Source organism: Sceloporus occidentalis, unplaced genomic scaffold, assembly GCF_023333645.1.
Source record: "Sceloporus occidentalis isolate IW3139 unplaced genomic scaffold, rSceOcc1.0.p SCAF_271, whole genome shotgun sequence".
Taxonomy (NCBI): domain Eukaryota; kingdom Metazoa; phylum Chordata; class Lepidosauria; order Squamata; family Phrynosomatidae; genus Sceloporus; species Sceloporus occidentalis.
The window spans coordinates 383,366-408,248 of record NW_028317251.1 but is presented as its reverse complement, the minus strand read 5'-3'; the positions used below and the strand labels follow the sequence as shown (position 1 = coordinate 408,248).

The following is a 24,883-nucleotide window of genomic DNA, read 5'->3' as shown; positions in this document are numbered from 1 at the left end:
TCCCGTCCCCGGGCTGGAAGACCACTCTTATTTTATAGCGCAGATCAAATCAGCAAAGAAGATTGAGGGTCATCAAATACGAAATGAGCACTAAGAACCGTTCAGTAGATCTCACCACTCGAGCAGTGCTTTGTCCAGTTTTCTTCCACCTCTTTAAACCCGTAGTATGAAGCGGAGGTACGACCGGTCCCATCCATTGACGCTCCAGAGCCCAGTGGAGGAGTAAGAAGATTATATTGCACCTACAGAAACAAGAGACGTCACCCATCACTGGCTTAAAAACGTTAAAATCCCAAGTCCTTCCCTCCACCAACGCCCGCTCAACTTTTCGGGAGGCCTTCATGCGACTCTCTGACGAACGGCCAATACTTACCTGCTCGAAGAGATAGAGAGGAGGCTTGGAGTACTGATGCAGTAGATAGTCGAACACTAGCAGCAGTCTTGCCAGTAGCAGCGGCACGGCGGAGAGCTGACTCTCTAGGTTGGCGGCCAGCTCCTGCAGTGTCTGAACGCACAGTAACAGGACCGAGTGACGCCCTCGTTCCGACAGATTGTGGAAAATCAGCAGAAGGAGCTGAAGGTGATCCACATTCACATCTTCTGTGTCACCGGGGAGCATTCCCTGCAATGCATTCTGTTTTAGTGTCGCCACAAACCTGACGAGTAGAATAAGAAAAGAGAGATCAGACATAGCGCATAAAACAAAGTGTTTTTATAGCACGGGCCTTTCAACACAAACAGGTTCGTACCTCTCCCAGACTCGTAGACATTCAGGCACGTCCGGCTCTCCCTGGGAGCTTGCCTTGTGCTGCCAGAGAAGTAACAGGCGCGAGAGAACAGACAGAGACTGAGGGTGAAGGTACAGGGGCCACGGACCCTCGCTCATTGGAGCCACTCCCAGCTGCTGAAGAAGAGCGCTCTGGAACACAAAGCGAGAAAATGGTGAAACTCAAGCCAATGGTTTAGATATTAGATAATATTAGCGGGATCCGCGGGGCCGAAACGTCATGTTCCTTTTGACACTGCACGGAGCGTAACTAGACATACATTAACGCGCTGCTGCATGTCATGTATTTACATATCAGGTCCCCAGATGGAGAAGCAGCAGAATGATCAATAGCAGAACCTGAGGCGAGCCAAACCTGCATCATAGGAGACTGGAGGTCAGACGTCACCAGGCAGTGGTTAAACTGATAGAGAGCGACCGCGAAGTCTTCATCCGAGGAACCTGAAGCAGAAATGTTACGGTCAGAAGAGGTTATGGAAAAACCATTGGCCATTTATGAACCTGCCTCGTGACCACTCACCTTTCAGGCCATCCTTATCCACGTCCTTTATGATGCTGGCCAGCGTGGCCATGTGCTGCTCGGTTAAAGACACGCTCAAGTAGTTCCGGATAAAGTTACTGCGAGAGTTCAGCATGCAGCCGGTGATAAAATTCAGCGTACTGGAAGCCAGACTAAGGAACTGGACACAGAGTAATACCAACAGTTACATTTCCGTTCGTCAAGAAGTCAGGGTTCTCTAAACTAGTTCAGGACAGCATCTCAGTAAGATGGCTTGAGGGCTTTACGTACCAGTTCAGGGTCCTTGCGACTGGCCAAGATGTTGCCGTTTTCCCCGTTGTTCTGCTTGCTGGGGCTCTTTGGCCTCGGGGAGCTCTCCAGAGGCGGTGGGGGTGGTGGCGGTGGAGGAACAGACTTCTCTTTACTGGGAGAAATGGTTTCTTCAAACCACTGCCCGAGGATTGGTTCACTATCATCATCTGCAGGAAGGACCAAGAGGCAATAAACAGTTAGTCGGTCGGTCTATAAGCACCCAGGCCAACATCTGGCCCATCTACCTTTATGAACTCCAGTTCCCTTGGTGCTATAGTGGCAGATTTTAAGTTACCTTGACTGCTGTCTTCCTCTGTACTGCTAAAATCATCTTCATAGTAAGTGTTTGAGTCTGTGGAGGCGCTGGCATCACTGCTCATGGATCCCTTTCTCTGACGCTGCAAGATGCAAGCCTGAAAAAAACATTTATGCACAGCGTAAACAGTTTTAATATAATATCTATGCAAAAGTCCCCAGTCCATTTTAAATTGCAGGTCAAACCCAGAGCTATTTTTCTATCTGGGATGCAATATAACAGGAATGGCGCGGGTCACCTTGCGGTATGATGTCGATAAAACGATGAACAGCAGATTAGTCAACGGGATGGAGTCTGTGAGTCGCTGGATTCTCTGAATAGATGTGCTCTGAGCCGTGATACTCAGCTCTGCGAGGGGTCCGTCTGAGTCCCAGGCCTGCTGCAGGAGGAGGAAAAATAAAAAGCTAGTACACCGGAAGAACATGCTTAAAAAAAAATAAATACAGAAATCAGCATTTACTTACCTTGTGGAGAGTTTCAACCTGCAGGTCTTGGAATAAGGATGTCAGTAGCTTAATAGCATGGTTTGCCAGAACCACGGACAGAACCCCAAAACCCTGGTGTCTGTAGAGAAAATAAACACGCTAAATTAACAGACACATCACATGCTCAGAGAAACACAATGGGACCAAAAACAGCTCCGTTCTCACGGAAAAACCTTTAGTCAGCGAAGAAAGAAATGTAAAGCTTTTAGATGTCTCTTCTCTTCTAAAATTGAATGCCTTCCAACAAAATGTTAAATGCATTCATAGAAATCGGCTATCGGCCCATCGAGGGGTGAACCACGTACGGCATTAATTAAAAGCACCTACCCTTTAATCGGACCCAGCTTAGGGGAGCCAACAGCATCCTTGGCCCGGGTGACGTCACGGACTCGCAGAGCGGCCAGGGGGTCTTTCTCCTTCCCCTTATCCGCCAGCGCAGTGGGGCTGAGGTTCAGAATCAGGTAGAGACTGTTCACCAAGCACCAGGCTCCCAGGAGCTGGAAGTTCTGGTAGTGCTGGAGGGGGGAAAATGAGATTGAAGTGAAACATTTAATAAAGCTCCGACGTACTATGCGAGACTAACATTCATATATTTACATGTAATAACTGAACAAATGCTATTCGTTAACCCATTGTTACACACTGCTCTTTGAAATTGTATTTGTTTCCTTGGTAAACTTGTTCTATCTCCTCACACTGATAAACCTCTGCAGTAGTCAAAAATATTTTTCTTTTTGACGTCAGAACTACCAAAACTGGCAGAAATTTCCAAACATGTTTTTTTCCAGGATTATACAGATTTCCTTTAAACAAAGTGAGAAGTAAACGCAGCCAGGCTTCGCCAGCGGCCATCTTTATCTAAAAGTCGCCAGGTGGGTCGACACCAAGCTAAACACGCAGAGGGATCCTCACCTCTCCTCCGGCTCGCCTGGAGCTGTTAATCGCCTGCCCGATCATTTCATAGATCTCCAGCTAGAAGAAAGGAAGATAAGGACGTGACAAACTCATTCAAGATCAAGAGCACTGACAAACGTGGGACCAGAACCCCCACTTACACATTTCTGTACAATGGTGGCTGCATCATTCTCGTAATCCTCCTCTTTGCAACTTGTGGACCCCGTCCGGACCTGTTGGGGGCTGCCCACATGGAGGATAGCCATGCACGTGGCCACGCTCACACCTACAACAGAGAACAAGAGATATGGAGTGGCTGAACACTTCCTATGCAATCCATTCATGTTCCAAAATACTATAAATGTTTAACAGAAAATGTCTAGTCCAGCTCCAGAAAGAACCAAACCACCTAAAAGGAATAAACCCCAACTCTATGAGTTAGTAAAACCTACAGGCGACACGCAGGCTATTCTGCTGAATTCATATGGCAGACAGTACAGATCCGCCAGTCTGTTGGTAGCGGGTTACCTGCGTACAAACAGCTAAGGGCCAGGAGCGTCACATCCTTCAGACGAGGAGGCGTCAGCGGTTCCATCACAGGCAGGGACAGGGTGTCCAGAGCCATAGTCACATCAATCACAAGAGAATGGAACCTACAGAATGAAAGGGGTTATTATACAGATCACGCACAGAAATCCTTTACGGGAAGGGGTCAGCGTTACCCTAGACCCTTAACGCAATGTCCCCACGTCTCTTCTACAGTCACTCACCCATTGCGCACGGCTGTCGCATCCCCCACCGTAGCCGGCATTATGAAGAAAGAATTGGCTGAAACAGCGTCTTGAAACCGGTTTATGTATCGTAGGAAGTAGGGGAGGTTTAAACAGACTCTGAGGAGCTTTTCTGATCCACCTACAAAACAGAACAAATACATCAATTCAAGAAGAAGGGGCAGAAATACAATTCCTATGCTGTGCTTCTACAGCTTCTGCCTCTTACCCAATTCTTGGAGGGTGGAAACATTCTGGGCTACAAATACGTTCTTGGTCTTGGCAGCGGACGCCTGATCCGACGTAGCATCATCCGCTTCGCTCTCCGTCTGATGAAAGATTCCGTTAGTGAAGGAGCTCAGCGAAGCTCGGCAGGACCAAAGCCAACGTTAACCTTTACTAACCTGTGTATGCGATGCAGTGGGGGGCAAAGTGCCACTCTTGGGGTTAAAAACAGACATCAGCTGATTAAGGAAATTCATCTGCACCTCTTTCTGGCGCAACTCAGGACTTAGCAAGATCCCAATCTCTTTCTGATCCTCCACTAAGATAAAAAATGGGAAACCTTTAATACAAACACATAGGTCCACCTTCCTTCCTTACCGATGATTCACATCTCTCGGCCATATGCTCCATTCCTTACTTCATGCGGTCAGCGCCCCTCTCGCTTGCCCTCGTTTCCATCACAGACGCTCAGTGCCCCTCTCGCTCGCCCTCGTTTCCATCACACACGCTCCGTGCCCCCTCTCGCTCTCCCTCATTTCCATCACACACGCTCCGTGCCCCCTCTGGCTCTCCCTCGTTTCCATCACACACGCTCCGTGCCCCCTCTGGCTCTCCCTCGTTTCCATCACACGCTCCGTGCCCCCTCTGGCTCTCCCTCGTTTCCATCACACGCTCCGTGCCCCCTCTGGCTCTCCCTCCTTTCCATCACACGCTCCGTGCCCCCTCTGGCTCTCCCTCCTTTCCATCACACGCTCCGTGCCCCCTCTCGCTCTCCCTCGTTTCCATCACACACGCTCCGTGCCCCCTCTGGCTCTCCCTCGTTTCCATCACACGCTCCGTGCCCCCTCTGGCTCTCCCTCGTTTCCATCACACGCTCCGTGCCCCCTCTCGCTCTCCCTCGTTTCCATCACACACGCTCCGTGCCCCCTCTCGCTCTCCCTCGTTTCCATCACACGCTCCGTGCCCCCTCTCGCACTCCCTCGTTTCCATCACACGCTCCGTGCCCCCTCTCGCTCTCCCTCGTTTCCATCACACGCTCCGTGCCCCCTCTCGCTCTCCCTCGTTTCCATCACACGCTCCGTGCCCCCTCTCGCTCTCCCTCGTTTCCATCACACACGCTCCGTGCCCCCTCTCGCTCTCCCTCGTTTCCATCACACGCTCCGTGCCCCCTCTCGCACTCCCTCGTTTCCATCACACGCTCCGTGCCCCCTCTCGCTCTCCCTCGTTTCCATCACACGCTCCGTGCCCCCTCTGGCTCTCCCTCCTTTCCATCACACGCTCCGTGCCCCCTCTCGCTCTCCCTCGTTTCCATCACACACGCTCCGTGCCCCCTCTCGCTCTCCCTCGTTTCCATCACACGCTCCGTGCCCCCTCTCGCTCTCCCTCGTTTCCATCACACGCTCCGTGCCCCCTCTGGCTCTCCCTCCTTTCCATCACACGCTCCGTGCCCCCTCTCGCTCTCCCTCGTTTCCATCACACACGCTCCGTGCCCCCTCTCGCTCTCCCTCGTTTCCATCACACGCTCCGTGCCCCCTCTGGCTCTCCCTCGTTTCCATCACACGCTCCGTGCCCCCTCTGGCTCTCCCTCGTTTCCATCACACGCTCCGTGCCCCCTCTCGCTCTCCCTCGTTTCCATCACACACGCTCCATGCCCCTCTCGCTCTCCCTCGTTTCCATCACACGCTCCGTGCCCCTCTCGCTCGCCCTTGTTTCTATCACACACGCTCCGTGCCCCCTCTCGCTCGCCCTCGTTTCCATCACACGTTCCGTGCCCCCTCTGGCTCTCCCTCGTTTCTATCACACACAGGCAGGTCGCCTCATGCTTCCCCTTCCTTTCACACAATCGGAGCTTCTCACACTCATCATGTTACACGCCATCAAACCCACCCATTCTGCTGCACAAAAGACCGACACCTGCACCCCTCTTACCGTCAGAGAGGGTCTGTACTGTCTGTGGCAGTTTAGACGACTTCATCATTGCCGTAAAGGTAATTATCTCAGTCCGGTCCAGTCGGCTGCTGCCGGTGCACAGCCCTTTAATCAGAAGGATTAGGTGCTTCTGGAAACAGAGAAGACGCGTGCAATGAACAGGTTAATCTTGGAGGGTCTGCAGCAGCTCTTTGCATCAATCCCACAGCGGAAACCAACGAAAGAAACCCAAGACGGGCAGTCATTAAATAGCGAAATTTCCATGTACTCCAAAGATTAACGCAGCTTTAGCACGCAGCATCTAGTTCTGGATAAAATGTCAGCTCCTAAGCATAGGGACTATCATCGTCTGCTGAGAGAGAGCCAGGACCTCACCTGGGACACGGCGCACGCCTCGTCCGGACTTTCCAGCCGCAGGAGACAAAACTCCAGCAGGACTTTGCAGGCGGCCGCGACTGATTGCAGCTGATTCCTGGGAACTGAGAGGAGAAAACGGGTTCTGTGAGATGGGATCTTAAAAGGCATTCACTGTAAACGCATCACCTTACAACGAGAAGTCTCCTGAACCAGCCAGGGGGCACCAGTCACCCGTCTAAATACCCCGCGCCAGGCTCAGCTTACGGCATTCTGCATGTAACCGCACGCCGGCGTACACAAGAAGTCGCATACATGGTGTTCAGAGGGAAAGAGCAGATTAATGTGAAGGGGCAGCAGTGGAATTGCAACGTGGCTGGCCTGCCGCATCGTGTGGAACCGACGGCTTTAACGTCAGAACGTTCCACTCGATGCTTTCCCTGCTCACATGGAGAACACGCGCTTACGCCTTTCTCTCCCGTCACGTATTCGTGAAATCATCCCTTTATATGTTATTTACATTTCTTTCTCGCTCAATAAATCCTTTGTGACCAACACCCCCCCCCACACACACAAACCGGTTTACCCCAGAAGGTCGGGGCATTTTTATTGCATACGGGTAAAAGCCGAGGATCCGAGGCACTTACTCTGGCTGCAGACGGTGGTGATGTAGTGCGTGGCCAGAGCAACAAACGAGGAGTAGAAGGGTTCGTACTGCTTGTCGTGGTGCAAAATCTCAGACTCGCTGAAAGAGAGACAGCGGAAGCCATTAATTATCAGAAGCAAAAGGAGACCCCCCCCGAGGACACGCCACAACACCCGAGGACACGCCACATGCCTCACGCTAAGCCGGGGGTCTCCGGCCTCCGCGTCTCCTGTCACTGGGGCGAGACCTCACCGGAAGTCACAAGAGAGCGAAGCCGTTCGGCGCACGAGACTGTTTCACCGAACCGCACGGCGAGTTTATTGGTGAAAATGTATCTTTAATATAAGAGGGGGGGGGTCATTTACCGGACTGGAGACCAAAACCGAGACCACCCGACAGCAGCTCTTACATTACTTGTTACAGACTCCGGCTAAACTAACGCGATGCCTGCGAGGTTGGTGGCCCCCATGACACGAAGAAAATGGCCACAGTGATAGATGCAGGCGCTCCGAGGCACTGAGGGACCTCCAGGACAAGTGACAGCGGCCCTGTGACATTAATGCACGGACCGCAGTGATAGGTGTTGGTGGCCCCGTGAAGCTATTGCAGGGAGGACAGACAGGGGTGGCCCTGTGATATTAATGCAGGGGCCACACCAACATATGACAGCAGCCCTGATGTAACGCACAGTAAAGGGTGACGTTAAGGGAGAAACCGCATGGACAGATCACGGTGGCCCTGGGACACCAACACTGGGGCCCCTGTGTCACCACCAAGGTCCCGGAGACAGCGGGGTCAGGAGCCCGAAGCCAGGGATGCCAGTGTCGGCTGTCAGGCCGCAGTGACACAGCTCTCCTTCCCTGTCAGCTCCCAGGGGCCCCTGCCAGCTCCCCGGAGCGCTCACCTCTCTATGACGGAGCCTACGAGCTGCGGCAGCTCCTTCATATCAAACGCCGAGTAGGAGGCGGACAGCAGCGGCCTCACGGCTACTTCCCAGCCGGGCTCCGTAGAGCCGCCGCTAGACGCCATCTTGCTAGTGACTAACACACCGGAAGTGAGAGCCTCCTTTAGCAGAACCAACTATACACGTCACTGCGGCTGCGCCCGGCGCCATATTGGGAGTGGTAGAGGCGAGGGCACCATATTGGTGTGGGTACCATTATTCAGCTGGAGGCCACGGTCTCTGTTTTATTAGTTTTAGACTGTGTCCACCATACGCTAATTTGTTTTTCAGTAGTTAGAATTTAAATTATTTCTATTAGAGCAACATCACATTTCTGGTTTCTATGGTGCCACACATGACAGCTTCCCCATTATTCTTTGGGCAGTCCCCATCCAACACCCCCATGCTTGCCGCATCTTTTAACACCGTTGGAGACATTATTTTTACTCCATAATGACCGCTACGGTGAAATTCATTTATACCAATCGTTTCCCAAAGGATATCAATCAAGACTCTCACCTGCATGAGGATCCGAGGTTTCTCTTTCAATCAGGAAACGCCGCCATCCTTTTTCTTAATAGAGCAGAGGCCATCATCCTCTTCCAAGTCACGTAATTTCTGCACATGCCAGCCCCTCGTTCACATACTAATAATCCAGGTAATACCCAACGCAAGCCTTTTCAAAAGAATCCACGTTCACAAATTGTTGTGTTTTATAGATTTTATTTCTTGGAAATTTGTTGTTTTCATTCAAATCAGGTTAAAAATCAGTAGTTTGAAAAGCGCCTGATACTTCCTCGGCTCACACGGAACAGACGGGTTTCAGTTACAGCCTCCGGAAGGTACATTTATTTGTTACAGTAGCTGGCAGCGACTTAGCGCACCATCCTCTCCCCGGCACATTAAGATGAGTGCAAATATCTCCGGGATCTCACCGTTACACACCAACAATAAGCACGTGGGACTGTGTTACGGGTACACTTTGTATTGCATAACATCATGATTTAATAACGTGCCCCCAAAAATACCCCTACGACACAAAGCGCCTTATTTAAGAAGTCGAGAGCGCTAATCGCCCCACAGAATTCTGTGTCGTATTTGGAGTTACAGGCAACAAGGATCATTCATTTAGGACGTTTCCGAAGAATTGATATCTAATAAGGGTTGGTTCAAACCAACACTTTTTTTTGCCTACCTTTGACAATATTAACGAAAAGTGAACGCCTTGAGAGTTATTTGGTTGGATGGCCCGCACTGTCGGGGTAAAGCGTACTTGTGATACAGGGTGGTATTTAACCAAAACGATCCAGTTCAGTTTGGCTTGTTTTTAACAAAAAATGACAGGCGTAATAAATTAGGGATTTCAGCAGATTCCATAACATTTACAAAATCAAAGCACGAGGACACGTTTGTAAAATTGTTCTAATTGGTTGCAGCACTAAATATGCTAAAGATTAACAAATCATTTCGGCCAATTCACACGTTAATGGGAGTCCCGCTTTTTAATGCAGAGTTAAACTTTTAGATCAGCTATCCTAACGCTATGTGGTGCTAACACCCCTCTGGAACTTAAGGGGTTCAACAAATTAATCGAGGTGTGTGGGTCCAAAAAAAAAGATAATTTTGCTTGCAGATTATGGAGATTCAGTGCACAACAGATAACGACGGAAGGGATAAGAACATTAACAGATTCGGTTCCGTTCGGCGGTTTGCTTAAGGACAGCTTATCTTCCTTTCTGTTGTCATAAATAATAACTTAGCATTTTGATGCGGAACCCATTCTCCAATTTGGGAAACCCCCCTTTATCTCCATGCGCGGTTCAGCAGCTTAACCTGAGCTAGTCTCTTAGAGATCATCGTCGCAAAAACCAAGCCGATGAGCACACTACTGATCAAAATGTAGTCGTAATCATCCTTCAGCACGTCAAACTGCTTGGAAGGATAAACTCTGGTCTGATAAACGTCTAGTCCATAGGCTACAACCTACAGAGGAAAGGAAACCAGGTTAAAATCGTATGCATGGACACAGAACAAGGCAAAGCCAACGAGACCCCCACGTACCAGACATGTGGACTCCAAGCCGGAGGGGGCCGTGTAAATCCCACGGATCCGGGAGACCGTCTGGTTGTAGTTTATAAAGCGCTCAGCGTGTATCTGGATATCAGGTGTGTAAGGGATCAAATTCTCCTCCCTGCAAAGTCACAGAAATTAAGGATGCAACTTGGGATACAGTCAACGAAAGACAGAATGCACACGGAGCACAGGAACAACCAGCCAGTGTCAAAAGAGATCAGAGCGTGACCATGGATGATTCTCGTGCCACCCCAACGGCGCGGGATCTCCGCACACAAACCCGCGTGATACAAGCACTTGTGACGCAGACACGCATTATCTGCACCAATTACCGAGTCTCCTGAAAATGTTATTGACCTCACCTGGTATGTTCGTTTGGAATCTCTGGACGGCGGGGATCCAGCAGTGCTTTTGGGAGGGAGAGGACGGCACCAGATGGAAGTCCAACTGCAGGAACGACAGTAACATGGGTATCGTGATACAGTAACAACTGTCATACTATAGCATTTATAAAAGGAAATGAAATACATTCTCACGCTATCCGTGCTAGAAGAGGTTGCAGTGCGGAATTTGGATTACAATACTATCCTCTCACCCTACCGGGACTCCTTCAGTCCAAAAGGAGGAGGAACATTTATTTGCTGAGATATAAACGAAGCTCCTGTGCTTTTACACTCACTGAGTATATGGCGGCTGGTGATTCCTCGCTCTGTGATGGTGGCCTGGAGCGCGCGGATGGCGGAAGGGAATATGTAGGACTGCTGCAACACGTGAGGGAGATGCGGCCTGTCCAAGGAGCTGAAGTTAGTGCTGTTATACTGCTCTGTTCCTTCAAAAAGCTCCAAGACCGTAAGCTCGTTCCTGCGAGACTTGCTGTTCCAGTACTGGTACTGCGGAGAAAAGACGTTCAAGGAAACCGAAAGAGGAGAACAGAAGGAGAGGAGGACAACGAGGGCCGCCAGGTCTTACCACCACCCAGTTCTCGGAGTGCACAATCTGAACCGGTCCACGCGCTCGTCTCTGTACAGAGGAATGGATGATCCGTCCAGTTATGCTATCAATGAGATAGATTCCAATGAAGCACCTCTCGGGGTGCGTGTCTGTGCTCTCTGTCACCAGCACCAGTAGGTTAGGATTCAGATACTGGTAAGGAAAAAGCAAACGCGTTTACGGAAAAATAAATGCTTTATATCCAACACTACTCGTAACGATGATGTTTGGCCTTCCATTACCTTGTAGAGGACACTGCGGTCGCCCATCACACGGCCCTGAGAGTGAACATGTTCATTGGATCGCTTCCCCTTTACAACAGTGATCTTCTGAAGATCAGGTGGTAGGACGAGTTCCCAGACTTCTTCTGTGGAAAGATCCTGACAGGAGACATTACAGTCAGTCAAGTGTGGAATACGAAATTATTATATAGATAGATAGATATAGAACAACCCAATGTGGAAACGAACCCCCTCTTCACTGGGTACCTTGTGTAGGCGCAGGCCGGTTAATTTGCCCTTCTCGGCATCTACCAAATAGAAGAAGATGGTGGAGGAGAGCTCTTGTAGCTGCTGCAAGACGTACTTTGTAGCTGGGAAACTGATGACCTGAAAAAGATAAAATATGGCCCGACCCTGCAGTTACAAGACCAGAAGAAGATGAAGGACAAAATGCCCTTCTGGATCAATCCATGAGTAATGAGACCCGGAATGATTGATTTTAAGAAATAACCTTTCGTCGAACCCTCCGTAACACAACTTTACCTTGTGATGATCATCAAGCAGCAGCAGCACCTTGGCATAATCATGGTCCATGACCGGTAGAAGAAGGGACTGAAGTATGGGACGCAGCAGAGGCGGAGGGGTCAGCTGGCTCAGTTTCCCAAATATAGGGTTAAAAACGTGAAGGGTACTCAACCCGGTCTCCTGAGAAAGAACATTAAACACTCAGTATGTAGAGGCAATGGAGGGAAGACACGGCTTGAGCCTCTTTAACGTTATGAAGCCGGACAGCATTAGGCACATTATTCCTTACAGAGAACGGAGTTACACTGACCTTGTCCTTTACGAGGAGGGTGCACTGTGGAGGATGAGGGAAATGGGCCGTCGTCCTCTGAACAAGCAGTTTGAAGGATGCCCCCGGCTGAACGCCTTGCAGGTAAAATTTCCACAAGATGCTGCCAGAGCTGCTCTCGATCCCAAAGAGCTACAGACAAAGGAAAACGCGAGCTAAATACAAAGCTGATCCTTCACGGTCAACTATGGACCAACACTCTGAAACGCAGCTTTCTTCCAGCCATCCTTCCCCGTTAATCGCTCCCGGTCTCCCACAAAAGACTTTTTGGTCCATGAGCAGACGCGGTCACTCACCTTTCCAGAAGCAGTGACCATGACCATCATCTTCTGCAGGTTGAAGTCATCTCTGGCCAACGTATCAATGTTGATCTCGCTGCGGATTTGACTGCGAGGCTTGCGGGCGTCACAGAACATCTTCCACAGGTGTGCGCTCCAGGACTGCAGCAATATGAACTGAGATGACAGGCGCTTCAACATCATTCCAAAAAGTCCATCTAAAACAAAAAAGTCACCATAAGCGGATGGAACCAAAGAACGAAGAGGAAAGACACACCGGTTCGCATGCAAATCTGCTTGGAGTAAGAAACATGACAAAAAAGAAATACGCCTAGGATATCTTTCCGAGTGTTAGAAGACCCTGCAGGGGGAGTCAGATTAATGTCAGGTGCAGTAGATACAGCGCATGCAGCTCTGTGTTACCTTGTATAGCTGGGTCCAGGCAGCAGAAAAAAAACAGGAGAAAAACAGAAGTGTAAGTAAGCAGGTCAGCCAGTAATTAGCAATTCACAGGGGTCTTACACACCTACCCACAGACCTCCATGAGCCCCCATAAAGTCCTCCTACCTGCTTTCTTCCCAAACTCTCCTTCCAGTTCTGCCTGAGCACCAGTTAAAGGTAAATCTACCATTTCCATAGTAACCACATCTGCTAGAGACTCCTCACGAAGCCAGAGAACTTTGCCTAAAAAAACCAAAAAAAAACAGTTTAAAGAAACAAATAAGAACAAGAGAGAGGAGAGGAAACGTGAGCCATTGTGAGATTGCCCGGGTTGGTATTGACCTGGCTGCTGGAGGAAGAGAAGCTGGTTATCTTCAGTCTGAACCAGGGCTCGGTAACCCACAGAGTCATCTTTCTTCAGGAAGAGCTGCAGGTACAACTACAAACAAATAACCCAATTAATAACATGCAATACAAAACATGCATGCAAACGCAGGAGGAGGCCTGCTGATCACACTTACGCCATCGGGTCGCACACAGCTTTGCTCCAAAGTGAAAGTCGTGGTGGTCTCCAGAAGTCGGCGTCCACTGTCGGCCAGGTACAGGCTGATACTGAAGGTCTGCTCCGGGCAATACCACGGCTCCTGCATCAATACAAAGGAAAGCACTTCCCTCAGTGGCACGGCAAGCTTGTAAAGCACCATTTGTGCTGCCGCTTTTGAGAATCTACAGCAACATATTTCTCGACACGGATTCGGTTAAATACCTGGGCGCAGGTCAGGGATGCTGGGTTCTCGGCCTCTGGGACGGATTTCTGCTTCTGAAATATTAAGAGGCACATTTAGCACACAGAGCAGACAAATACAGCGTGGGCTGAAGTGTCCAACGACAAGAAGTCCTGAATGAGCAGAGCACTCACCGTTTCACTCTTGCACTGCATGACGGCAGCTACAGTCTTATCTGCCGTGGTAGCAAAAGTCACCAGCGTAACCTGCGAGGCGAGAGAATGGAGATTACTCGCAGTACGTTACACATTCTCCTACAGTTTAGGATTTTTTTCAGCAGCTTCACTGAACAGAGCGAGGCTGCAGCCCCGTGCCTTAGTGATCCGTACCTGAGGGAAGTCACGCAGCGGACTAAATACCCCGTCACGGAACTGCATTAACAAGTAGCGTCTGGATGACAGCTGAATGAAGAACTGTGACATCGCTGACACGCCAGGACCTCGAGGAGCAGTAATGACCTTCAGGTGCGTGACATCTTCCATCAACTCAACGCCGAGCGACTTCAAAGAGACAAGCGTTTCAGGTACAGACAGCAATAATCAACGTATCATTCATTTTATTGCGTAACACAGAGCAGAGCCAAGACGCAGAGGATGGAACGTAAAAACCAACCTGCAAGGAATGCTGAACCGTCTCCTCGCCGGACTGGAGGGAAAGAGTGTGGAGCAAAGTGCTTTCTGGATCGGCACAAACCAGCACAGCTTCCCCGACCACCCCGCAGGATCCTTGGAGTGTGCGAAGCCACGGTGTGGAGACCTGGACCTAATCCAAAGAAAAAACTATTAATTTTCCGCACAAACCGGAGCCTGTTCGGTCTCGGGTAACGCTAACCCCTGTCCTGCTGACCTGGCGGCTGATGGATCCATCCTCCACACTGAACGTCACGACAGTTAAATGATGGCGAGGAGTGACGCCGATCACATGGACCGAGCCTTTATTGGTGGAGTGCACAAGCTGATATTGCACGGTGTCACTTGTGAAAAAAAAGAAAGCATTAATTTAACCGACGATTGGTTTTGTTTTAGGTTTAATTCAAGCATAATATACAAAAACAAATCTCAGACAAATCCCACGATCTGAGTGCAAGCTCTGACACCAAGTCTTGGTAATATTTTTGTACTTATGCCGCTGGTTTACGGGTATCTTACCTGTCTGGGAGAGGTTCAGACCATTTTTGGTGCCCATTGGAGAGATAGTGAAGAGACAGGTAAGAATTCTTCAGCACAGCCACATAGCGAGACGTCTCCTGGGAACCAGCAAAACTCACCATCTGCAAACTGAGGAGACCGGTTATCATCATAGATTTAAAGAAAAATAAAAAGAATTGGGTGTGGGGAGGATTTTATGAAGAACATTACTGTCCCTAACCTGCCAGGCTCCAAAGTAGCCTCCCAGTTCAGAGCTCCAATGTTGGTCTCCCAGGAACGCAACAAGCGACCTCCTGAAACGGTGATGGCATCTAAAGAGAAAACATGGCAAGAGAGACAAGTCAGCATATAGCAGTAAGCATTATTATGTCAAGGAACAATAGTGACAAGCACCCACCTTGACCAAACAGTAGCAGCGCGTCCACAGAGCCCTCCGCTGTGTCTTTATCAACATGACGCCACACTAGAGGAGAGATTTAATGATACAACATAAAGAAAGACACGCGGAACCCACCATGACAGAGCAGCCTGGCAATAAATAACATTTAAGCAACATGTTTCACGTTAATGGGAAAGACCACTAGCCCCATTCTACGATCTATGGAGAAATAACTTCATTTTGCTTTTATTTTATCTGTATAGATGCATAAGAAGGATCCTGTATCTATAATAGGAACCATGGTAAGGGCTGATGGAGAGGATGGTATTGCTATTTTAAGCTAAAAAGCTCCTAATAAACATATTATACTCACAGATATCTCCCGTCCTGGAATTCAGAGCTACGATGATGTTCTTCTCTGTTGCCGCTATCAACTTTTTTGCTCCTTGTCCATTTTCTAGTGCAGCAAACTTTAGCCGACCCACGTACTGCTGTCTCCTGTAGGCCAAGTACAAAAAAACATTAGTTTTGGCACGTAAAGAATGTATGCGTGTGCGTGTGCGTGTTGCTGCCCTGTGACAGGGGTAAGTCGCCCGGTTCATGTGGATGCTTTACAGATCTGCACCGTGTAGTGAATTTATCCCCCTTCGTAGTCTTTCTAAAAAGCATTTTACAGTCAGTAACGGTGCAGACTGCGCCTCCTGAAGGATTACTGACATAGCCATGACCATAAGATTAAAGTATGTGATGTTTGGGGGTGCGTGTGTGATGTCACAAGGTATAAAACCAGGTTTTCAGGCATCTGATCTGAGGAACGTGCACACAGGGCCTTCAGAATATATCGCTGGCGCCCTTCTGTATTATGTATCATTTAATAAGACATTGTCGACCGTAACTAACCAGACAACATGATCACCAGATACAGGGATCTTCCAAGACACTCCAAACCCCTACACAGGTTGGTCGCGACTGCAGATCAGTGGCCTTCAGAATGGAGAAAACCATGCGTGATCCGGCGCGTGTGGGTTACACGGTGATCTTCAGACGATCCAGTGACTGACTCACACGGGATAAAGAACCCACTGGAGTGAAAAGCCCCACAGACACCATCCCTGCTCTGTCATTTAAAGGGGCCAATTCATTCATATTCCCATTGATTGGCACCCCATAGGGACCCTCACCAGGTGGGTGATGCTCAGACCCTCCCAGCCTCAGGGGCTCCTTATTACCAGTCCCGGCACATTCACAATGACCATCTGCCGTGATGTCATCAGCTGGCAATGTCATCATTACCTGCCACCGACCGGCATACGTGTTCTAACCGCAGCTCCCCGCCTCCCAGTTACCCCCGGCCCCGGTACAGGACACCTCCTGTCCAATACTAACCAGTCAAACTTGCCCACTTGGTCCTCATACACAGCGGTACTCAGTGCCAGGGACACCACCAGCAACACAGCACGAAGAGCCGCCATGACACCTCCACCGGACCATAGAGACACTAGCCGGCCAGAGCAGCCTGCAGAACAATAGAGGCACTCTCCGGCCAGACAAGTCTGCAACACCATAGAGGCACGGGATGGGGACAGAGCGCCCTCTAGCACTATACAGAACGCCTAATAGTAGCAGATAAAATGGGCATTCTTCGCCCACGGGCACCAACACCGTGCTCACACATTACCGGAGCGGACTATAGGAGCTGAGGAGGTGCGGCCCCCCCATAATAACCCCCCCTGCCCGGGTTTACTAATACCGAGCAGGCAGTGATTAGGGCAGCTCATCGATCCCATGATGCACCGCGCGGCTCTGAGGTCCTCATCCGCATGCTGCATCTGGGGCAACGTGATTCGGACTGTGGCAGTGAGAGAGCCGGAGACCTGCAGACATGCCCAAATCCAAGCGGGATAAGAAGGGTGGGTAGTGCCCGGGGTACTCGGTACTGCGGGGCAGTTAATGAATAATGAGTTACGAGGGGGTTCTTTATAGTGGTCGTAATATTCCTAGAAGAATAGTCACAAAAGCATCCAGACCTCAGAGGTCCCTCCTTTAGGTGTAATGTGGTCACGAGCTGCAAATAACTAAATATGTTACATCTTTTCTTCCAGTTTCTTTAACCAAAACAACCAAAAAAGGTCTTCAGGTGAAGCAGACCCTGATAGAAGAGGTAAGATTGGGCTGCAGAGCTCATCGAGTTGTCATCAGAGTTTATCTCATCAAGTTACCCTCTACCGTTATTTTACCCGCTGATGCATCTTCTCCCCCCAGCTGCGGAAATGCGTGGACACCTACAAGTACCTCTACGTGCTGTCCGTGGCGAACATGAGAAATAACAAGTTAAAGGACGTGCGCAATGCCTGGAAACACAGCAGGTGGGTTCCGCGCCCCTTTAAATACAGCTCCAGCGTCTATCAGCGCCGAGCTCTGATGCCCCTGTGTTTGTCTTCCAGATTATTCTTTGGGAAGAATAAAGTGATGACGGTGGCGCTGGGGAAAGGGCCCTGCGATGAGTATAAGGATAACTTACACAAGGTGAGGCTTGGCAGCTGGTCCCGCCGTAGATGGTTGATGGGGCGTCACGGATTCTAACCTCTTCCTTCTCTTCTGTCCCCACAGCTCAGCAAGTGTCTTAAGGGTGAGGTCGGGATCCTCTTCACCAACCGCACCGAGAAAGAAGTCCAAGAGTAAGTATTTGGATTTTAAATTCTCCGTTTATTAAAAGGTATGAAAGCGAAATACAGACATACAATAACCAAGAGTAAGTATTTGGACCCCTTAATCATGTACTGCTCCGCTTTGGGATCGAGGCACATCACAGAAGATACGTCTCTTGGCCGTTCTACCCTTTAAGTACACACTTTAGGCTTGTTATGTGACAGCGCTTGGCTGGGACTCGGTCGCCCGCCGCGCGCCTTTTGATGCTTTTATCCCACATCTTGTACCCTGCCCTGGCTTTAACCCCCTTTATTCTCACGTCACAGGTGGTTCGATGAGTTTAAGGAGGTGGACTTCTGCCGAGCAGGAAACAAAGCCACATATAGTGTGGTTTTTGATGCTGGGCCTTTGGAACAGTTTCCACATTCAATGGAACCACAATTAAGACAGTTGGGACTTCCCACCGCGCTAAAGAAAGGTGAGTGACAGCAGCACAATGTCGCTATTCTCACTCAATGCCACGGCTCGCCATTGGATGCCACTGGAGCTGCACAGACCAGCGTCCACGCCGATGGGCTGAAGACTAGCTACTGGTGGTGCCGTGGTCTGCATGTATTTGAATATTCATGCCGTTTGCCTCCCCTTCTGTTTCAGGAGTGGTCACGCTGCTGTCGGATTACGAAGTGTGTAAGGAAGGAGATGTATTGACGCCAGAACAGGCTCGGCTATTGGTGAGCGGTAATGTAAATGGCTGGAAGGTTCAGTGGGGCTTCTGTTGCTTGTCAATAAAGTCTCACATGGCGTAGTTAATGTAAGGCGAGCGCAAGATGTTTGGTCGATACCATAGTCCGGACAAGAGAGAGAAGCATAAAGCGACTGTCCTTGGAGATTAATAATTGACTTATATTTATTACACTCCTCTATCCAAAACTACTGGAGGAGGACAGCTGTTTGGGTCTGTGTGGTGTACGGTTACCTCTGATGCCCACGACTCGACCATCGTAAGTCTCAATCTAGATAAGGGGTGAAGACTGCTTCATGGATGTCAGATCCAGAACTGGACGGCCGTCCGATTTTATATCTTTCTTAGACAGAGAGAACACACAGCTGCAAAAAGGAGTGAAAGGGCTGAAGATGACACGTGAAGAGTTCAGGCCAACTTGAATGAGTTAGTTGACTGGCAATAGAACGAGACCCCCAGTCCTAATATTCTAAGGTTTCATTTCTCTTCTTCCAGAAACTCTTTGGATATCAAATGGCGGAGTTCAAAGTTGCTATTAAAGCCATGTGGGATGCAGAGACCGGAGAATTCAAAAAATTCGTTGAGGGAAAGGATGAATCGAGCGGAGACGACATGGATGATAACAATGAGGAGGATGATGATGAGGAGGAAGGAAAAAATGAAGAAGATAATTAGAGGGACTCTTGGACCTTTTGCTGACACGAAGGGGTTGTGTAAATGAGTACACTGGCGGATCTGCCCCAGCGCCAATCTGAGTTTTTTAAGTACATTACAGGGCTGCTGGGATTTAAGAACATTTCGAGCCCCGCATTAACCTCTACCTATCGCTAAGTTCTAGGTGAGAAGCCCACGAGACCTCTGCCTATACATGGTCTCGTACCAGGAGCGGGGTCATTGTCACCGTTACAAAGCCAGTAAACTAGTGGGAGGTGGGATCGGTGTGGACTCGTCACGTGGCGGAGGCGCCAGTATTTTGGGGATCTATCCCTGTCCCTTCTATTACCCAGCTGTGTATTAAATCCTTTCCCGAGTGACCGTTCTCATCAAGCTGTTACTGTGTTTTAACAGAAAACATTTGTACCGACGCCTGTATATAAAACAAAAAAATGATTTAAAACGAGTCTCTTATTTATAATACGAGTGGAAATGATTTTTCTGTCTCATAGTTTTTAATATATAAATTCAGAGAGGAGAGGTCGAACCGACCCTGCTTCTCCAATAACAAAAATAATTTGCTTGCTAGTGCGTAACTATACGGGGTTAACGTGTGTGAGCGGGATCGGGGCATATTTTCCAAGAAGCACGGTATGTTTAGGGAGATGGGTATGTGGAACGCGTGGCGTAGCGGGCGAGGTATATCCACGGAGCTCCAGTGCTTTTGCCCTCTAACACCCCAACCTAAGACTCGTACCGTTCAGCAGTTGCCTTTCGGATTGAAGAGTATAACGGCCCGCACCACAGCCGCCCTTAAACATTGTCCGGTCTCAAACTCGTGCGACGCTATAAGCATGCCGGTGCTTTATTGGTCGCGCATGTATCTCCGCCACAGGCCAAAGATGGTGTGTACCGGCACTGAGTAACAATAAGCGTTGTAAGTAAGTACAGCCCTTTACTTGGAAATGCTTTATTTGGATTTGATTTACAATATTTTCAAGGCACAGGCGCCTTTGCGCAGACCCGGCCCCACGTACGGTGCTGCTAACCCCAGATAGGCGGGTACGAGCCTTTGGGAATACGGACAGCCTGTTTTTCTTGGTGCCGATGAGTGGAAATCACGTGGAATAATCACAGTAAGTGCTTATGGCTTCGTTTCCTTGGCTGTGGGTATTCCTAGCGAAAGTAGTTCGGACAGTCGTGAGCGACCAGATTCCAGGCCTCGGCGAATGCGGAGACCACGGAGGGGAGCAGGGGACCCTCCTCGGCTCCATCCAAATTCTGGACGAGCTGCTCCATGCTTGACATTCCCAGGATTACTGCGTCTCCTCGGCTACCCTGCAAAGAGATGCCAGAGAGGCTTAAGCTTCAACACAGAATACTAATTCATGACTAAACCCACCGGGCAGCAGACCCTGGAAGCTGCCAGTTCAAATAGGGCAATTTACCTGTAGCTGTGAGTGATGGTACATCCAGCGGAGAGCTGCAGATGTCAGGCTGGGTCTGTCGGCACCATACGCCTCATCCAGGGCTCGCTGGATCACATCGATCGCTTGAAAGTGATGCTTCTTCCAGTATCTAAGGAATAGCCAAAAAAACAAAAAACGTCAATATGAAGCCTCCACTTAACAACAGACTCTGCGATTCTTGATATCAGCTCCCCAAACCCCCCCAAAAATACCCTCTCCACACCCAAACCTGCACCCAGCCCCATAACCCCTCAAAGTCTACTAACACACAGCACACTGGGGGGTATGGGGTAAATCGCACCTGTTCCTGTAGGTTTCAGCCCAACTGTTTCCAAAAAATCTGGAGGGCGTCTGCTCCTTATCCTTATCTTCAAATCTGTATTTGCCGGTGAGGAGCCCCCCTGTGCACAGAATACAAGCGTCAGACCGAATGGTCATCGGACCCCCGGCCGCTGCTGTGCGAGTCTCTCCGTGACACGGTAATCAGTACAGGGGAGGAATAATTACTAAAGTGGGTTATACTGAATAAAGAGACTCCCCGGCTTTGCTAGTTTGCGGCTCTCACCGGCCAGCGGGTTGTAGGCGTAGAACCTCATCCCGAGCTGTCTCAGGCAGGGCAGCAGCTCGGTCTCCACCTGTCTCGTAGTTGCGTTGTACATTCCCTGGGAAGGAGAGAGTAATCAATGAATAGAAACAACCGTTACTAAAGCCCGAGGGGTCATTTAGGACACGTTCATGAATATCAGACCTCTGTACCTACTGCTAGTGACTACCATTCCCACCATCCCTTGCCTTCACCCATCTAACAACGGACATTATTTCAACCCCTTCGGCCAAACCTAGTAGGACCCTGAGAATTCTGATGCTTAACGGACACCACGGCTCATCGTTGCCCCGGTCTCTCCCAGTTATCAATTGAAGGGGTATTTATCCACCCCGCGCCCCCCCCCCAAAAAAAGAATAACCTCTGGCCCGCTAATCAACGCAGCTGGATCACCTGGTACACAGTGGGCAGCACCCAATTCCTCTGCTTGCAAATAGAATAAACTTCCATGACTTCCCACGACGCGTAGTTGGAGAGACCCAACTCCTTAAACTTGCCCTGCGAGAGGAGGGAGAGGGGAGGAGGGATTAGTGAAAAAAAATGGATAAGAAAACATGGCGTCTCGGATACGGAAAGCTGGGGGGCACTCATTACATGGCGGCGCGGCCACCGACCATGGCATTCAGCCGATCACCTCCTTATACAGCTCCTGGCAGGCGGCCAGTGTGTCCTCCACCGGGGTCTGGTGATCGGGGGCATGTAGATAAAACAGATGGACACTGGGGGTCTGCAGGCGCTGGAGGGAGGTCTCGAGCTGTTGGCGGACGCTCTCCGCTCTCAAGCTCTTGCCCTCCCAGGGGTTAGCCTTCGTGGCCAACTTCACTGCAAACACATAAAAAGACAATTAGATAAAGCCACTGCCATCACACTCAGCCGACGTGGAACTACCCCACAGCCCCATTACATGTAAGAAATGCCCCTGTGAGCAGGGTAAACCAGGGGGCATTGTTTTATCACCCCTGTTGCCTAGCAGCAGCACGCGTGTCCGGTACGCCTGCCATTCGCAGCCCGTGAGGTGAAGCAGCAGCCGAGGGGGTATTTTATATAGTCATGGAGCTTTACAGAGCTTTTAAGGGCAGTGGGGAGGAAAAACAAACAAATACTGCCCTGGTCTCTCAAATTACTGAAAAAATGGGGTCTCTTGGTGCCCCACACTCAGTGTCCCCCGTGCAGCGTGTCAAGCCTCTTTTTGGGCGGAAGGCACGCCCATGCGGTGCGGCCCCTGATTGGGTCGATTCAGACTGAGGCATGAAATGCAGAGAACCCGGAAGTTGCCCCGCTCACCTTCCGGCCCGAGGCCCAAGCACCCCAGCACCCGCTCGGTGTCGCCGTCTCCGTACATGTAGGCCGTGTCCAGCTCGTGGTGACCGCGTCGGGCGAACTCGCGTACCGCCTCCCCGCTGGCCTGCGCATCCATGCGGCGACCGAACTCCATGGTCCCCAGCACGGTGCCGGACAACCTGGGCCCCGGCGGGGGAGGCGCGGTGGGGGGAGAGCGAGACATGAGAGCCCGAAGCAGCGGCACTGACTGCGGAACCACACGGGAGGAAAGCAGCATAACGGAGCGCGCATGCGCTGCAGCCCCGCCACGTGACCCGGCAGCCTGAGCAAAGTCCACCGTCACCTGATCGGACAGTCGTGTACCTGGCAAGGGTCCCGGGAGCGAGAATCAGCGGGCACCCGGCAATAAAACGGCACCGTACGGGGGACACGTAAAACACCACTATGTGTCACACACCAAGAGCACTGTGTACATGCTATATATCACCGGGGCGATGGCGTGTACATGTCATATATCACTCACCAGGGCGATGGCGTGTACATGCCGTGTATCACACACCGGGGCAATAGAGTGTACATGCCATTTATCACACATCAGGGCGATGGCGTGTACGTGCCGTATATCACGCACCGGGGCGATGGCGTGTACATGTCATATATCACTCACCAGGGCGATGGCGTGTACATGCCGTGTATCACACACCGGGGCGACGGTGTGTACATGCCGTATATCACTCACCAGGGCGATGGCGTGTACATGCCGTGTATCAAACACCGGGGTAATAGAGTGTACATGCCATTTATCACACATCAGGGCGATGGCGTGTACGTGCCGTATATCACGGACCGGGGCGATGGCGTGTACATGCCGTATATCACGCACCGGGGAGATGGCGTGTACATGCCGTATACATGCCGTATATCACGCTGGGCTGTAGATACTGTGTATCTGCAGGTATTGTATATATATATATATATACAGGGGGCGGGTCTGTACAGATACTGTACATAGATATATAGGGGCTGTGCAGATACTGTATATAGATATGTAGGGGAAAGGGCTGTAAAGGTACTGTATCTGCAGGTACTGTATATATATATATATACAGGGGGTCGGTCTGTACAGATACTGTATATAGATATATAGGGGCTGTGTAGGTGCTGTCTATATATATAGGGGACAGGGCTGTGCATGTACTGTATATCTGCAGGTACTGTGTATATACATAGGAGGCTGTACAGATACTGTATGTAGGTATATAGGGGCTGTCTATATATAGGGGACAGGGCTGTGCAGATACCGTATATAGATATATAGGGGTGGTGCTGTGCAGGTACTGTCTATATATATATATATATATACAGGGAGCAGGGCTGTACAGATAGTGTATATAGGGGGCTGTGCAGATACAGTATATAGATATATAGGGGCGGGGCTGTGCAGGTACTGTGTGTGTATATATATATATATATATATACAGGGAGCAGGGCTGTACAGATAGTGTATATAGGGGGCTGTGCAGATACAGTATATAGATATATACAGGGAGCAGGGCTGTACAAATAGTGTATATAGGGGGCTGTGCAGATACAGTATATAGATATATAGGGGCGGGGCTGTGCAGGTACTGTGTGTATATATATATATATACAGGGAGCAGGGCTGTACAGATAGTGTATATAGGGGCTGTGCAGGTACTGTATATATATATATATACAGGGAGGAGGGCTGTACAAATAGTGTATATAGGGGGTTGTGCAGATACAGTATATAGATATATAGGGGCGGGGCTGTGCAGGTACTGTGTGTATATATATATATACAGGGAGCAGGGCTGTACAGATAGTGTATATAGGGGCTGTGCAGGTACTGTGTGTATATATATATATATACAGGGAGGAGGGCTGTACAAATAGTGTATATAGGGGGCTGTGCAGATACAGTATATAGGGGCGGGGCTGTGCAGGTACTGTGTGTATATATATATATATATATACAGGGAGCAGGGCTGTACAGATAGTGTATATAGGGGCTGTGCAGGTACTGTGTATATATATATATATATATACAGGGAGGAGGGCTGTACAAGTAGTGTATATAGGGGGCTGTGCGGATACAGCATATAGATATATAGGGGCGGGGCTGTTAATGATGA

At 49.9% G+C, this 24,883-nt stretch overlaps 4 protein-coding genes across 4 annotated transcripts in view; 1 reads left to right on the top strand and 3 right to left on the bottom strand.

Moving 5' to 3' along the window:
• LOC149275684 (E3 ubiquitin-protein ligase UBR4-like) overlaps positions 1-8,162 on the bottom strand; it is a 36,267-nt gene extending 28,105 nt beyond the window's left edge. Inside the window, 20 exon segments of the mRNA XM_089504481.1 lie at positions 116-242; positions 374-656; positions 750-919; positions 1,143-1,228; positions 1,308-1,467; positions 1,578-1,765; positions 1,894-2,011; positions 2,153-2,290; positions 2,379-2,478; positions 2,727-2,914; positions 3,312-3,371; positions 3,455-3,579; positions 3,822-3,946; positions 4,064-4,205; positions 4,293-4,392; positions 4,468-4,607; positions 6,218-6,347; positions 6,593-6,696; positions 7,219-7,316; positions 8,122-8,162. Coding sequence (XP_089360607.1) covers positions 116-242; positions 374-656; positions 750-919; positions 1,143-1,228; positions 1,308-1,467; positions 1,578-1,765; positions 1,894-2,011; positions 2,153-2,290; positions 2,379-2,478; positions 2,727-2,914; positions 3,312-3,371; positions 3,455-3,579; positions 3,822-3,946; positions 4,064-4,205; positions 4,293-4,392; positions 4,468-4,607; positions 6,218-6,347; positions 6,593-6,696; positions 7,219-7,316; positions 8,122-8,162 — 2,623 coding nt within the window.
• Positions 8,163-9,963: 1,801 nt separating this feature from the next.
• Positions 9,964-16,815, bottom strand: LOC149275683 (ER membrane protein complex subunit 1-like). Its single transcript, XM_089504437.1, has 22 exons — positions 16,715-16,815; positions 15,702-15,826; positions 15,347-15,412; positions 15,170-15,260; positions 14,950-15,078; positions 14,648-14,774; positions 14,414-14,563; positions 14,131-14,301; positions 13,936-14,007; positions 13,538-13,660; positions 13,359-13,455; positions 13,143-13,259; positions 12,594-12,793; positions 12,280-12,429; positions 11,980-12,149; positions 11,712-11,823; positions 11,466-11,603; positions 11,203-11,376; positions 10,913-11,123; positions 10,596-10,680; positions 10,222-10,351; positions 9,964-10,143 (listed from the first exon to the last, which is right to left on the bottom strand). Exons 1-22 carry the CDS (start codon positions 16,798-16,800, stop codon positions 9,964-9,966), a joined length of 2,904 nt encoding a protein of 967 aa, XP_089360563.1. The 5' UTR covers positions 16,801-16,815.
• A 395-nt stretch (positions 16,816-17,210) lies between these two features.
• On the top strand, positions 17,211-19,394 carry LOC149275682 (mRNA turnover protein 4 homolog). Its single transcript, XM_089504458.1, has 8 exons — positions 17,211-17,238; positions 17,431-17,489; positions 17,591-17,694; positions 17,773-17,854; positions 17,939-18,006; positions 18,304-18,455; positions 18,632-18,708; positions 19,215-19,394. The coding sequence occupies exons 1-8, from the start codon at positions 17,211-17,213 to the stop codon at positions 19,392-19,394; spliced, it is 750 nt and encodes a 249-aa protein (XP_089360584.1).
• Positions 19,395-20,549: 1,155 nt separating this feature from the next.
• On the bottom strand, positions 20,550-22,950 carry AKR7A2 (aldo-keto reductase family 7 member A2). The gene is made up of 7 exons (XM_089504465.1): positions 22,731-22,950; positions 22,081-22,268; positions 21,840-21,944; positions 21,408-21,504; positions 21,144-21,243; positions 20,822-20,951; positions 20,550-20,711 (listed from the first exon to the last, which is right to left on the bottom strand). The coding sequence occupies exons 1-7, from the start codon at positions 22,948-22,950 to the stop codon at positions 20,550-20,552; spliced, it is 1,002 nt and encodes a 333-aa protein (XP_089360591.1).
• Positions 22,951-24,883: the final 1,933 nt, after the last annotated feature.